Consider the following 16,243-nt stretch of genomic DNA (forward strand, 5'->3'; position numbering starts at 1 on the left):
AGTCCGCGGCGGCTTATGTCACGGCGGTCACCCTTGGTCGAGGGGCCGGTTAGGATATGATTATGAGATACATGGAGGCGATGACCCGCTGCAAAGGGAAGTAGTCACACTAAGCCCCCCCCCCCCTGACGATTAAGAGATTGGTTTCTCATGGCGTGCTTCTAAATGGGTAACAGATTGAGATAATCTACCATGAAGAAGAAGAAAGATTTTTTTATTTGATGACATCTACAGCATGACTTGATTTAAAAGCCAAATGTGTATTTTAGAGAACTGCACTGAAACAATGTTATGTTTGGGGGGCTCTGGGGAGGAGGCCTTGGGGGGATGTCCCAGAGCTTCTGCAGGCCACATGCAAAGGGGGCCGGACCCCCGACAAACAGCTGTTCATGCAGGGAGGGGGGAACGATGTTAACACGATTGGCTGGTTCGTGACGAGACTCTCATGCTGATGGTGGGGCGCTCAGAACCGGAGGGGGAATGGGCAGGAGTGGGACGGAGGGAGTGAGACGGGAGTGAGGCAGAGTGATGCGGGAAACCGGAGGAGCAAAGGCATTGGTCAGCGAGGAATAACCAGCGTCCCGCCGTACTCTACCTGTATGAGTCTGTCTGCCAAAGCAGCACTCTCCTGGAACACAGAGAGACGTGGAGGAGCGAAGGAACGAAAAACGAGAAGAAGAGAGAAAACACAGAGAAACCACACACAGGGGTGAGATGAAAGAGAGATCATTCAGCGTGGCTTAAGCAAACTATACAGAGAGAGGGTATTTGGTAAGATAGGGGGAAAGAAAGAAAGGTACGGTACAGTGATGGTTGTGGCGGAAGGGATTGTAGAGAAGTTACGTCTGAGATCATTAAAGAGTAAATGGCAGAGAGAAAGTCTGTCAACCCACGCAAACCCACCCACACACACACACACACGCACAGGCACACACGCACAGGCACACACGCACACAAACAAGCACAAAGGATAGCTGCTCTCGTTAGCTAAATGTGCTGATGAATGTGTAAATCGGATAAAAAGGCATAAAACGCATATTTTTCGGTTTCTGATTTGGACCGTAGGCTCTGCTTTGTATGAATCCCCGTATCTGGGTCAGGTTAGCCTTAGCCGTAGCAGTTGAGAGCGCTCTCTTACCTTCTCCAGGGTCTCGATCCTCTGCTTCAGGAGTCGGTTCTCTGTGCGTAACCTCTGATGGGAGGGAGGGAGACATAGCACAGGTCATTTCACCAAGCCTATCAGACACATTTGCATGTTTAGCAGGCCCGCACCGCACAGGGACACACGCTCGCACACCGACACACACAACATCACAAACACATACTAACACAAGCACACACACATACTCACACACGCACACACACAACCACACAGATACAAACGTACGCACACACACAAAAACATACTAACACAGACACAGACACAGACACAGACACACACACACACACACACACACACACACACACACACACAAACCTTGATCTCAATCTGTTCTTCCATCTCCTTGTTTTTGATCGTGGTGTACTCCTTCTCAAGTCTAAGAGAAAACAGCAAAGCAGAAATGTCATAGTTCAGAAAAAGAAAAGAAAAGAAGCACCTTAAATAATATCAGCAATAGCTAGAGAACTACAAATCCCAGTGAGCAGAGATGAAGCGAACATCACAGTGTAATGAAGGCTCTTACTTTTTCATCCTTTTGGGATTGTATTTGACCTGATAGGCCCGCAGGATTAGCTTATCTGGGCAGCTGTCAAACTGGTGGGGAATCACCTTCTGGAAGTGCTGTTACCGAAAGAGACACACACACACACACACACACACACACACACACACACACACACACACACACACAGGCATCCCAATCAGCCCACCAACACACACGCACACACACACACAGGCACCCCAACAGGCACACCACCACACATGCACAAACACACACACACACACACACACACACACACACACACACACACACACACACACACACACACAGTCCTGATAAGTGAGGAGAGACAGCCCCCCTCCATGCATGTTTAATGCAGCAGCCAGCTCTGCTGTGATGCCTGCTGGCTGCAGATGCTCCCAAACTGTCACTGTGGGAGTGTCTCCTCCGCGTTGGTTGAACACGTGATTGATAGAGAGGCAGGCAATGTGTCTACCCGTCTGTCAAGAGTTTAATATTAGCTATGTGTGAAAAATATTACAACATGAATATCAATCAGGAGTCACAATGATTTAACCTTACCCAAACCTGAACCTTTTAGCACATCTAGATGATCATTAGGGATTTTCAATTCATGCTTGAAAAGAGTTCTTGTCCCCATGAGCTTTCGTTTTGCCGTTACCTTGAGCTTTCTCATATCCACATTATGTGTAATTTCCCTTGTTCAATCCCACCCCTCAAACGTATCCAAAGTGTGACTCTGCTTTGGGCTGTTCTTCTGAACGCGTTCCGTCTCCCCTTTTCATCCCTTTGTATCGCTGTTTTGCACAAAAAGTGCTGTATCAATAAAGTTTGCTGTGATGTGTGTGTGTGTGTGTGTGTGGGGGGGGGTCTCCACCTGGGACATGCCCTCCATGTCCAGCTGGATCAGGTCGGTCTGGTTGTACTGGAGGATGGCCATCCCCACGCGGAAGATGATCTCCAGGCCCTGGGCGAGGAAACACACAGGCACCAGCTCAACAACCAATCACAGCTCAGGATAGACGTCAGAGGCCCTGTCCACTGAGGCGTCATCGTACGATGAACACAGGTGTACATCATAGAACACTAACGATGGGTCTGCTCTCTTTGAGTACCAGGCCATGGCTAGAAGACTCAACTAGTGGAGACCAGTCGAATTTGTGTTATGAGCATAACCAGTGTTTGTTCTATGATGACGCCTCTGTGAAAAGATTTTATTCCCTTTTTATTGGTCAGGATGCGCACAGCAAGGTTCACTGGGGCCAGGCTTTCAAATTGAGTTCAAAAATGAAAAACTTTCCCAACCTCTTCCCCATGAAAAAGAAAAAATATTTCAACCAGAGTGATGCAACCTAATATGGTTTTTGAACCGCTCTATAAAACACGTTAGCCTGGGAATGGTACTTAGATACTTAATAATAATAAGTATACTTGATAATAATAATAATAATAATAATAATAATAATAATAATAATAATAATAAGTTTATTTTATATAGTGCCTTTCTCACACTCAAAGTGGCTTTACAGATTCATGAGCACACACGGAGCAAGACAGCACAACAAGAAGTACAACAACTTAATGTCAGGTGGTTGAGTTGGTTGACGTTCCCCCGCGCTGTGGCGGCCGCGCGCTACGTACCTCGTACATGAAGATGTCAAAGATGCGCGTGGCGATGGGCAGGGGGAGGAAGGTGAGGAAGAGGGTGAGGAACCAGGAGGAGGCGTACATGGAGGTATGGAAACTCTGGGAGCGGAAGTGGACGTTGAGCTCCGGAAGCTGCTCCTGTTGGGGTGGAGGAGGAGGAGGAGGAGGAGTAGATGGAGAAGGAGAAGGGGAAGGAGGGAGGAGTGTAGCAAGGAGGAGGAGTAGGAGGAGGAGGAGGGAGTGGTCAGGGAGGAGGAGGAGGAGGTGGTGTAGAAGGTGGTGGAGGGAGCAGTGTGCAAGGAGGAGGTGGAGGAAGAGGAGGTGGTACGGGAGGAGGAGGAGGGAGTGGTAAGGGAGGAGGAAGAAAAGGAGGAGGAGGGGGAGAGGGAGGCTCAGTGAATGCCAGAGAGCCAACAGTAAACTATAACCGTGATTCAACATGAGGTCAAATGGAACAAAGTAGTGTTGTACATAGATGCTAGCGGAGATGAAGGACACTTTGCCCCTCAGCATGTTTACAGTTTTAGTCAAAGAAAGATTTAAATTTGAAAAATAATTAATTATTTCACTATTCATATCGCTAAATTGTTATACACCTATTATATATCATAAACATGTCCATGACTAAATTGTCTGACTTCATAGTCAGCCGCACACATTTGAAAAATAAGCAAAAAACAGTGCAGTGCAAAGTTACACGGTGGAGCTTTAACGCATTTAATAAATAATCTCATCTTCTGTTTCCCATACAGCTTGCCAGATGCACCAAGATGAGTTCAACCGAGTTCACCAGTGTATCGAGACCCTCTGCTGCCCCCTGGTGGAGAACCTATTCACCGCAAGACTCACACTAATTTTCTAAATCGGGAGGCAACGTTTTACCTGCAGCAGATACTCAAACTGGTAGATGCAGAGACCCAGCTCGGCCATGCTGGGTTTGAACAGCTCCCTGAGGCGATACTCCTGCATCAGACGCACAAACACACAGAACGCCTCTTCCTCTGGCATCTGGAAGATGGAGAACGCGAGAATGAACTTCTCTACTATAAACTTTCATATTTGTTTCTGTGTTTTGAATACTACATAGTAGCAAGTAACATAACACATGAGTGTTATCTTCATATACACATCTTTGGATTACCTTTGCATGAGAACTTTATACTTAAATAAACATGTGGATGAAGTGTTCATGGTAGTTGCCCGCTACCTGCATGAGCAGCAGGCCCACGATGAACGCACTCCCCTGGCAGTAGCCCACTTCTCGGTCCACCAGGGAGTAGGCCTGAAATACAGACACGCACACCCACGAGTACACGCACAAGCACACGCACAAGCACACGCATACGCACAAGGACACACACACACACACACACACACACACACACACACACACACACACACACACACACACACACACACACACACACACACACACACACACACAGCTTTTAATTTCAATGCCTTTTAATGCCTAACAATTAGGCAACCCTGATGCCATGGACTTCAGGGTAAAAACGTATCTTCCATTTAACCAGGATACATACAAACGGCATTATGGGCACAGTAGTTCTTAGTCTGGCCTCTGATTGGTTGTGTGCTGTTAGCACACAACCAGCGAATCAGCACAGTGTTGCAGTTTGATTCCTGACTCCTCCTACTTAAGTGTTGAGGTGTAGTAACAGTAACACCTCGGGTGAGGGGTGGGGCACTAATTTGTAAAGTGAATTAGTGGCCACAGGTTATAAAAGCATCTGTGCTCCATTTACTTTTTACTTTTCTTTGCTAGCTAAACCTCATTTTATTTTACAATAACAATCACGTTCGCTCATATAAACCCGACCGAATATTTAGAAATACAAATGTATGTACAACTGTACATACATTTGTACAACTGTACAACTGACTGTTGAGGGCAGAGTAGTTTATGAGGCTGACCTTCATGACATTGAACAAGACCTCCTGGCCCAAGCTGTCCTGGCCCTTGAAGAACTCGTGCTCAGGGTAGGTGCGGGCGATGTCCCGGCGGATCAGCTTCTCGCACGGCGACGACATCTTTAGGAGCTCCGAGTACTGGTTCTTCACGGGCATGTCAGTGGCGTTGCCTAGCAACTGCCAGACGATGGCCCTGAAATGATGGGGAATGCCCTTTCTGATCAGCTCCTGGTAGACAGAGAGAGAGAGGGAGAGGGGGAGAGGGGGAGAGAGATAGAGAGACAGAGGAGAGGAAAAGAGAGGAAAAGAGAGATTCAATCATTTGATATCCTGTAATGCTAGCCATTGACTAGACGAGATTTGAAATAATTAGCAATCAACATTCCAAACCAGTGCAATATTGTGACCTGCCAAGAATTACTTTTTTATTCACTGCCAACAACAACAACAGCCACAAAGAAGCTACATTTAAAGTTCTCTTTCGTCAGCCATTTTGTTGACAAAGGCGCAATGTCACTTTGGTATACTTTTTATGGTCCCCTCAGGTCTGTTTTTGTCTCTGTCCTCCTCACACATCTCCCTCTCTCTCAAAATCCCTCTCTTTCTTTCTCTCTCTCAATCTCTCTTTCTCTTTCACGCTCTCTCTCTGTCAGTCACTCTTTCCCTCCCTCTCTCACTGTCTCTCTCTCACTCTCTCTATCTGTCAGTCAATCTTTCTCTCCCTCTCTCACTGTCTATATCTCTCTCACTCTCTCTATCTGTCAGTCACTCTTTCTCTCCCTCTTTTTCCATCTCCCTCTCTTTTCTCACTCTCTCATTCATCCGTCTCTGACTAACCTCTCCTCTGTCCTTGGCCCCCCCCGCCGAACGGGCTTTAATCCACCGTAACACGTAAACACATTCTTCCAAACTACTCATAATCTGTCCACCAAAATTCACAAAAACTAGTACACACATTTGTACAAATGTGTATTCAAGCCTTCACAATGGATTATTTAAGTGAGAAGTATTTGTCTGTATGTCCGAAAACCTATGCTTGATTTGTGAAGCTAAACTGTTTTCATACTAATCAACAGCCGTCTCAGTGCGTGAGCAAATAGGCATACAATCCGACAAACTAAGATTGTCATATAACGACGGAGCGTCTGGGACAGGATGTTCTGAATTGGTGTTACAGTTTTTCTCAATCGTTTAAACACGTTTTCTGAAACTATAGCTCAATTTCTCAAAACTCTAAACATAAACCTGAGAAGAGTTAATCATTTTGTCAAAACTACACAAATTCTTCTCAAAACTGATTTCTTCCACCAAACAGTAAACACAGCTATCAAATGAATATCTCTTGGAGAGCATCAATTAAACACTGGTGTGATCAATTCAAAATACTTCCATCAAAATACTATTTACATATGTTTTGGCTTTATGAGACCATGTTACATATTCCAATGTATAACATTGTTTACAGTAGGAATAGCTTTCTTTTTTAAAGTTGCAATTAGGTGGTACATATTGTATAAAGACTGCTGCCATATTGTAATACAATACTGTGAATATATCATATAAATATTGCATTGACACAATCATATCAGAATAGGACACAATGGATATTTGTCTATCCAATGAGCTCCAATGGGCTAAACTCACAATCCCAGCTTCCCAGAGTCATACTGTACACCTATAGTTGATGCTGCAATATTGTTCTGACAATACACCAATGTTACCTATTTTGGTAAATTACAGTACAGTAATTGCACTGATAAGTAAAATGAAAAACTCTACAGTAAGAAAATGTTTAGACTGTCCTTCAGGGATGTAATGATGAAATCAGTGTAAGTACAAATACAAAAAGGTAACAAGCAATTTTTTCTTATTTACTGTAATACAGTAAAATGTTCAGCTGAACTGACTCCATAAAATGCTTTTCGTAGGCCAACAAAAAATACAAATAAGAATATAAATGAGGTGAAACAGATCTACATGTAAATCAGTATGTATCCTACCTCCATCCTGATCAGGCCAAAGGACCATATCTACAACACAGTAGAGCTCACCGAGTCCTCTTTAATGCTCTGACACATGATTGAAGTGTTTTGCCAGTTGAGTTTGAACAGGTGAGAAGTGGGTTAGACTTATTGGTAATTAGTTGTTGCGTTTTGAAGGCCAGTGTGATCCAGGTGAACCAAGTGTGCCAAATGATGAGATTTGTGCTTAGAGTTTAGCAAAAATGTGAAAACAGTGGAATTGTGCTTTGAGTTTAGCAGTCTGGAGGCTTGTAGTTGATACATGAGCTTCAAGTTTTCAGAATTGTGTGCATAGTTCCATTATTTGTGTGTATACAATCAAGAAAAACTGTAATGTGCAGGAGAGGGCGGGATTCTCCCAGGTAAGTAAGCAACATCAGTTTCAGTAACATGGATTAAGTGAGGAGAGGCGTGAAAGAGGGAGGGACTTTCAGTTACATGGGTTGTGCAGTGAGAGAGAGGGAGGGACTTCCGAAAGAGGGATGTCTATTACTTACTTCTACTGCTCTATTACTAAAAACTCCATATGTATTCCCCTAGTATTCATTACTGTTATTCTTGTTGTTTTCAGGTTCTTATTCTCAGGGGACTGTTAGCTGGTGTACACATCTCATTGGAAGTTAGAGAACGGGGACACTTAACAAGCGTACACAGCTCAAAGGAAGTAAGAGACAGGGGCTGTTAACTTGTGTACACAGCTCACAGGAAGTAAGAGACAGGGACAGTTACCTGGTGTACACTACCGAAGCTGGTCTGCCTTTTCCTGTGTTCTAGTGATCACAAGTGCGACTGTCCACCTAGATATATGCTGGTTAGATCAGTCTACCAACCTAGCCAGTGAACTGTAAGAAACCTTGCTTATCTATCCATCATACATCTAGTTGGACACTCCCATTTGTCATGTCACTAAAACACAGGAAAGGCCAGGTTTTCAAACGGATGGTAATGGCTAATGACCCTCACACCCGTCGGCATAATATCACCCCTTTAACTGGTGATATAAACCCCTTTAACGGAAACTGCGTGGCTGCAGGGAAACGGGATAGCAGCACAGTTGGAGAGCGTCTCTCAGCCTACCTTGAGTAGCTTGTCCTTCTTGCGTCTCCACTCCTCCCACTCGTTGACGATGCGTCCCCAGAGGATCCAGGTGTCCTCCTCCAGGTGGGACAGGTTGGAGGAGGCCGAGGAGCTGGACACCAGCGAGGAGCCACTGTTCCTCCGCGAGCCGCTCATGGAGCGCATGGACTTGGAGTCGGCCTCCAGGAGCCTGAGGGGAGAAACCACGTCAACCTTTTGTTTACTGGAGGCTTACATTGATTCAAATGCAATCTGATCACACAGAGAGAGAGAGCGAGAGAGAGAGAGAGAGAGAGAGAGAGAGAGAGAGAGAGAGAGAGAGAGAGAGATAGACAGACAGAGAGAGAGAGAGAGAGAGAAGAGAGAGAGAGTGTGTGTGTGTGTGTGTGTGTGTGTGTGTGTGTGTGTGCGTGCGTGCGTGTGTGTGTGTGTGTGTGAGATGTGGTGAAACGAGATGTCATCTCTTGTGGTTGTCTTCAGCAGTCTCGGTGAGTCCAACAAAATTAAATTAACCTAGAGAGGGAGTCGACTAATGCAACCATTGATTGGGCGAATGAAATCCACTTTCCCATCATTAACTTGAAATCTGTGAGGCCTAAATAAGCAGGAGCAGTTGAAGACCAGTGGAGCACTTTGGCAATATGCAAGCCACCATGTGTTGAAAATCTGGTTCAATAAAGAATATTAGTCTGTGTTAATACTTCCAGCAGCGCAGCTGACTAGCTAGGGTGCTTGAATACTACTCTGAATAAGTGCCCTCCTACACAAATATAGATTTCTTTAGCAAATTAATGTTCATATAGTGTGCTTATGGTATACAATCTGTTTGATTAAATGGTGATGATTAAATGACCTATGAACTTTTTACCAGAATATATCCAAAGAGAGAGCGCAGAAAAGAGCAGAAGAGAGCATTTTAGAAACTAAACAATCCGCTATCACTCTGCTCCTCTCGCACTACATGTCTCCACCATTGTAAATAGTCCCAACCAATCAGGGAAGAGATACCCTGATATGTCAGAAATGACTCAGCAGTGATCTAGAATCAAAACGGTCTTATACAATGGCAGGGGCTCAGTCAACCGAAACGCGTTTCCCTCTCTGATAGCTGATGGATGGCTATGCCCTTTCTAACAAATGACACCTCAAATAAAAGCTCTTAAATCCTACCTACAGTACCTTTAAGGCTCAACGCAGGCCCTGTCCAACCGTGTCTCTCCCCGGAGAGGCACAGGCCGCATGCTGTTGTGTCTGAATCGTCAGCACGTAATCACATCTAGAAGGTCAATGTCAGTGGTTGTCATGACTCCCAGAATGCTTCCCATTTGTCTTCTTCTGTTTTCAATTTAGTTCACCGTGTTTGCAGTTTAGCGTTTTTTTCGTTTTCTCCCCACTGCAGAGCAGAACCCGGTAGCTATAGAGACCTATGTGGGACATTAAGATCGCCAGCTGAGATGTAACGGCAGGGCGATAAGGCAGCATGCTCCTGTGTCAAGGAAAGTTCAAGTAGTGTTTTTTTGTGTTGGGGTGTTAAACCTTCACACTGAGGAGGTAATGCTTTTAGTCTACTGGTGTAAAATAGAAATAGATTAAATGACATGATGTGTTGGTGTATTGTCAATGAATAATTTCATTCATCTTCAATTTAATCATTTCACTGTATAAACTTTGGATACTTAAATCATTTTAGTGAGTTTTGAATGTCTTATTTTTAGATAGGATAATACTTTATTGATCGAGAAGTACAGGGAGTTCGTAGAAGCAATATCCATTATAGTTTTTGTTGTATAATTTTCATAATATTCAGTAATTTAGCTGATGCTTTAATGCAGTCAGGACCATGTCATTAAGGAGCAGATAGGGGATAGGATCTTTCTCAAGGATACGGACTGCAGGATCAAACCCAGAACCTTTTGGCTGGGAAACAACCACAGATAACGGACACAGGGATTGTTTATCTAAACCATCCTGTGATGCTCCTTCAGCCTCCCACCCAGGGGTTAGGTTCCATATTCATCTTCATAGGAAGGCCAGAGGATAGTTATTACACAGTCTGTATGTTTATATGTACCCAACTGTTTCTAGGGTACCCTAGGGAGTGGTTGCACCCTACCTCTCCCTAGGGCGGATGCTTCCCCACCCTAGGGTGCAGCCTACACGATACCATCTCCATAGGAAGACAACAGTCCTTACAGAGTCTATATGTTAATGCGTATCCCACTTGTTCCTAAGGCACCCTAGGGTGCTGGGTGCACCCTACCCCTCCGTAGGAAGAGGGTGCTCATCCCCCCACCTGTTCTGCTCCTCCAGCTTGGCCAGCAGCTCCAGCTCGTCGGGACTCAGGCTCTCCGAGTCGGCGGGGGACACGGCGGGCGCCGACAGCGCTGCATCATGGGAAGAGGAGTCCGGGCTGAGCAGGGGGCTCCCTGTGGAGGGCGGGTCGGGGTCCAGACCGGCGGGGGAGGAGGGGCGGTCTCTCTCCGGGCTGCCACTGGGCGTCGACATGGTGGAAGAGGGGGCGGAGCCTTTTGAGGAGCTAGGGGTGCAGACGGGGGGTCCTTATTGGCCGGCGAGCTGGCCTCACAGTCAACAGGATCCCGGGAGCGTTACACCTGGAAGAGAAGGGAGGAGCATGGGAGGGATAGTGGTCGAATGCATGGGACGTGTTTATCTGGTACTGTGTCATTTATGTTATCGGTGAGAATTTATTGGTTTCGCTCACGTGTGAAACGTTCAAGTAGCAAAGCAGTCGAGGGCGATGAAGAGGTACGACTAGGTGAAACGTATTCATGTGTTCACACAAAGCCGTTAAAACCGCTCTGAAGGAGTGGTACCATATCAACATAGTGAGAGCAGACCACGAAAGAGACTGCTAACCCATTACAGCGTTTCCTATTATTATTCATCATTGTATGCAGTTATTTTGGGGAGAAAACTGCAACATTACGATCATGTTCCCTTCTCATTGGGGCTCAAAGCTCAAACAGCTAATTGGCATCGCACCGACCACACAGGGGTCCAAGGTTAGGATCCACGTGTGCTCAGAACGGAAACGATCGGACCCAGACATGAAACTACGAGCTAATCATAAAAACAACTCAATATTCATTGATCCCCATCAGAACCCCTGCTGAAGAACGGTGGACTTGAAACATGACGGAGAAACAAAACATCTGCATGCATTTATGTTCATTAACAATGGATGTGAAACATGAATGTATGTATGTATGCATGGATTCTGGAGGGCTTGGTTTGGTGCCAGGAGGTTTCATCGATTCTCCATCACAAGCTCCGATGCCCATGCATACACAGAGGAGGAAGAAGCCAAACCAGTAGTCAGAAGTGTCAAAACACTGTTGTGCGTTGTTTGGTTGTAAGCTATAACAGGAGCAGAACAGCAAAAGATGAGGTAAGGAAGGAAGGGGAGGAAGGAAGGACGAAGGCTTGGAAGGATTAAAGAAGCTAAGGGAAGGGAGTAAGGAAGCAGGGAAGTATAGATCTTCAGAAGGAAACAAGGCCTTCCATATGTTTGTTCAAGTCAGAATAGACGTCTATTCTGTCACATCAAGCAACAATAATTCACTGATTCATGATAAAGATCAGCGTTTGATGCTGGACAAACACCATTACAGACGTCTCCAGCCAACTCTGCTCATTCCGTGTTGGCGTGTTGCCCCAAGAGGTTCAGAATTCAACAGCCTTGTGCCAATGACAAATAGCTTCCCCTGTTTGCTTCTACTTCCCTCATCACGTTGCACTCAAACGCTCACGTTACACATGCACAGACATGCAAAAAGCAAACGATGGACGCAGATTGGATGTCATGTCGTGTGTGTAGAGTTGTAATCTGATCCCGGGACTACTGCAGTGGCACAACAGTGTTTGTTTTAGGAGATTGAGCGTGCCATACAGACCACAACGTCGCTTCCTCGTTTGGCTAAATGGTCTGTTTCAGCCTCCAATTTCCACAATTCTGTCCATAAGCCAGGCTGGCAAAACACTCTCTGCTGCTATTAAAACAGTGGCTAACACACAGCTCTCAAACAGGCCTTTGAAAGGCCACTTGTCAGTGTTCTATTACTTGTTGAGCCAATCATAAATGAATAATGCATGTTCTTTAAAGTTGAAAACAATAATTCACCCTTTAGAAATAGAACACAACTGATTTGAAGAATGTTTTCTGCTGTTGGATCTGATTGGTTGGATGAGTGGTTGCTGCTTACTGGAGGCCTTGCAGATGAACTTGAACACCTGGTTACTTGTTACTTGTTACTTGACCACCACACACACACGCACACACACACACACAAACACACACACACACAGACACACACACACACACACACACACACACACACAGACACACACACACACACACACACACAAACACACGAAAAGCAATCCGTACACCACTTCTCTCTCCTCTCTCTCCGTTGTCCCTTCCTGGCTCTCCCTCTTTAATTTCTCTCTCCTTGCGTTCTTTCTGCTTTCTAGTATAATGTGGGAGAAAAAGCTGAGCTGTGCAGAAGCCTGCCTTGACTTTAGCCCTCTCCATTAAATATGGACGCTCTGTTACTGGGAGCCTCACACACGCACACACACACACACACACACACACACACACACACACACACACACACACACACACACACACACACACACACACACACACACACACACACACACACACAAGCACACACAACCACACACACACACACAGGTTGCCCCCAGCTGAAGGAAACTCCTCGACTGCATTAAAGTGAATCTGAACTGAAGTGAATGTGCGCTTGTACAGAAAGAAGGAATATTCAAATGGGCTAAATGAGGAGACTACAGCTAAGGGAGAGGGTAAAAAAAGAGTAAGATCGAAGATGAGAACGAGGCCAAAAGGTAAACAGGTTCCTAGTCATGCAGTACACCCAGCCGTGGGGTATTAATTTACAGCACACTGTTCTAGTCATAAATACGGTACCAACCGGTTACTGTCATGAAGTAGCATGAAGGAAACTGATACACCAGACTCGGAGTAGCCTGAAAACATAGTGATCGAGCATAACGACCTCAAACAAAGTCTCCCGCTGCTGCAGTAAAACACCATCCTGCCTGAGAGATGAGGAGAGGGGAGGGGAGAGGAGGAGGAAGAGGAGAAGGGAGGAGGAAAGGAAAGAAGAGGGTCTGGTAGTTTAGGTGCAGGATAAGAGATTAGAGAAGCAAAGAGAACAGAACAGATCAGAACAGAGGCAGAGAGCGGTGCAAACAGGAAGACGAGAAAAATGCAAGGGAATAGGAGAGACGTAGGGAAATACAATAAAGAGTGGGGGGGGGGGGGAGGAGAGGGGTGGAGAGGAGTCATGCGTCAGAGGAGGAGAGAGGAGAGAGATGGCAGGCGAAAGAAAGAAAGAAAATAGTTAGACGGTGAGACTTGGAGATTAACTAACTGAGGAGAAGAGAGAAGGCAGGAATACAGAGGAGGTGGTAACAGGGGGATGGAGATAGAGCAGAGCTCCCAACACGCTGGAGGAAGATAGCCCGGCGAGAGCAAGGGGGACAAGGACTGCATTCATGCGGCGCGGCCCCCATCCAATCAAAGGCTCCATTAACACCACCGTGAGCGCCGTCTCGTCAACACAGCCTCACGGCCCAACACACACTCACACACACACACACACACACACACACACACACACACACACACACACACACACACACACCCACACCCACACACACACACACACACACACACGGCACAGCAACAACAGAGAGAGTCGTTTATAGAGATGTCATGTACGTGTCGTGTAAGTGTCGATACTGCGGTTAAGTGTTGATACTGGTCAAAGGTTGTTTCTTTTTCTGTGTATTCAACTGGTATTTTATATTCACATTAGAAACATGCAATCACTCAAGTTTTGTGCCACTATGCTATTCAAACGATTGCTAGTCAATTCAAGTATTTTTTGGATCTTAAAGTGTACTCAAGGTAGATATACTGAGGAGCTCCATTATTAGAAAACGAATGGAAAACCACTGTGCTGTCTTTTAGAGCCACTGACGTCGCTGGGAAAAGGGCCATGTCATTGAAAACAGGCTGGCTTCCAGACCCAGTGAGTCACACACAGGACGATATGACAGAGTGGCGATGGTGTCATTCAAAGACCAAGCAAGGACGCACATGCACACACAAACACAAGCTTATGGAGATAGTGGAGGAGACAGCAGGACCGTGTTAGGGGAGAGGTCATGGAAGAGAAGAGAAGTTTGCAGAGTTTGGCGGCCTGTCTCTTGTGTGTGGAGAGAGAGAGAGAGAGAGAGAGAGAGAGAGAGAGAGAGAGAGAGAGAGAAGAGAGAATGTGAGAGATTAAGAGAAGGGAGGGGCTGTTAGAGAGATGATAGATAGATGATAAAGAGAAAGAAATAAAGGATGAGAGTGTGTGTATGTGTGAGAGCGAGAGAGCCAGTGGGAGAGTTAGATGTGAGCTGACACACTCCTGCCTCATCATCTTCATCATCGCCCTCATTGTGGATTCGCTGGGAACCACTTGAATAAGTGAGTGGGATTCTGTGAGTGTGTATTGTGTCTGTGTGTGCGTGTGTGTGTGTGCATGTGTGTGTGTGTGTATGAAGGTTGAATGTTGCAGCGTTACAGTGTGTTTTGATGGAGCTCACTGAGTGCGATATAGCTCTGCTAACTTCAGTGTGTGTCCACGTGCACGGATGGTGACCATGTGCACGGCCATTTTTTGATCCGCAGATCCTTGTTCTGCATGTGTGTGTGTGAGTGTGTGCGTGTGTGCATTTGTATGTGTGCTTGTGTGTTGGTCTCCCCATTGCACGGTTGCGGGTTGTACACAATCATGTTATTGTGTGTCAGCCGGCTACGCCTCAACACTTCTGTCTGTCCACACACAAAAAACATACACACGTGAACGCACACACACACACACACACACACACACACAAAGCACGCATGCATTCACGCACGCACCAACAGAGACACAAACACACACACAGGCCTCGCTGATACCAAAATATGCACCCACAGACATAAATGAAGACATGCACACACACACACACACACACACACACACTCAGACACAAACACACACACACACACACACACACACACACACACACACACACACAAACACAAACACAGCCCTCTCGGATACCGCCATAAGTACAAGATTGCTCCCTCAACAATCTCCCTAAACAACGCAAGGACCATTACCCCAACACCACTACTAGACGTGATCACTAAAAGGATAACAACAGAGGCATAACCAGTAGACACATGAGTGCTAGCTTCGGAGCAGCTAAGACTCATCCGCCCCCGGCCTCCAGCCGACCCCATCGCTGACAGCAAGAACCCCCGCTCTAGTGTTATTCCTTCTGCCCTGCGTGTCTGATTAGCCTACCCTGCTGACAACACATGTAATGGCCTTGTGACTCGTCTGTCGAGGCCAGGTCTGTGCACGGACGCAACACATGACGTGTCGGCGCGTTGTTCCTCAATGCGTTCTATTGTGAACAACATGGAACCAATGTTGTTCTTTGAGCCGTGACGTCGCAGCGCCCCGAGCCCTTTGATATGGCTTCTGTGAAAGTGATGGTGACTTGCGATGTCTCTGTTTCGGTATGATGACTGGATGAGAAGTTACTAAGGCAGACCTAGATGCTTTCAATGTTTCTGTTTTTCAATAATGTCTTATCGATAACATGAAATATTGTCTTGGACCCCAGACTGGCTGGTCGTCTAGGCATCAGCTAATGGAGATTCTTACAGCAAACAAATCCACTAAGGAAGACAAACAAATGGATGCAGAAAAATATCAAGTCATCATTTACATTATGACAAATAATCCTAATGCTAGGGGTGCAGTTTGG

At 45.9% G+C, this 16,243-nt stretch overlaps 1 protein-coding gene across 1 annotated transcript in view; it reads right to left on the reverse strand.

Moving 5' to 3' along the window:
- The window catches only part of evi5l (ecotropic viral integration site 5 like), a gene marked incomplete at its 3' end in the record, with an annotated part of 31,508 nt that overhangs the window by 9,160 nt on the left and 6,105 nt on the right, over window positions 1-16,243 (reverse strand). The window contains exons 2-11 of the mRNA XM_079758932.1: window positions 10,656-10,974; window positions 8,363-8,552; window positions 5,268-5,492; window positions 4,540-4,614; window positions 4,215-4,340; window positions 3,327-3,470; window positions 2,563-2,652; window positions 1,686-1,783; window positions 1,478-1,538; window positions 1,139-1,192 (exon numbers count right to left, since the gene is read on the reverse strand). Coding sequence (XP_079615058.1) covers window positions 1,139-1,192; window positions 1,478-1,538; window positions 1,686-1,783; window positions 2,563-2,652; window positions 3,327-3,470; window positions 4,215-4,340; window positions 4,540-4,614; window positions 5,268-5,492; window positions 8,363-8,552; window positions 10,656-10,867 — 1,275 coding nt within the window. The 5' untranslated portion in view covers window positions 10,868-10,974. The remainder of the gene's footprint in view (window positions 1-1,138; window positions 1,193-1,477; window positions 1,539-1,685; window positions 1,784-2,562; window positions 2,653-3,326; window positions 3,471-4,214; window positions 4,341-4,539; window positions 4,615-5,267; window positions 5,493-8,362; window positions 8,553-10,655; window positions 10,975-16,243) is intronic.

Source organism: Pollachius pollachius, assembly GCF_949987615.1.
Source record: "Pollachius pollachius genome assembly, chromosome: 2".
Lineage (NCBI taxonomy): Eukaryota > Metazoa > Chordata > Actinopteri > Gadiformes > Gadidae > Pollachius > Pollachius pollachius.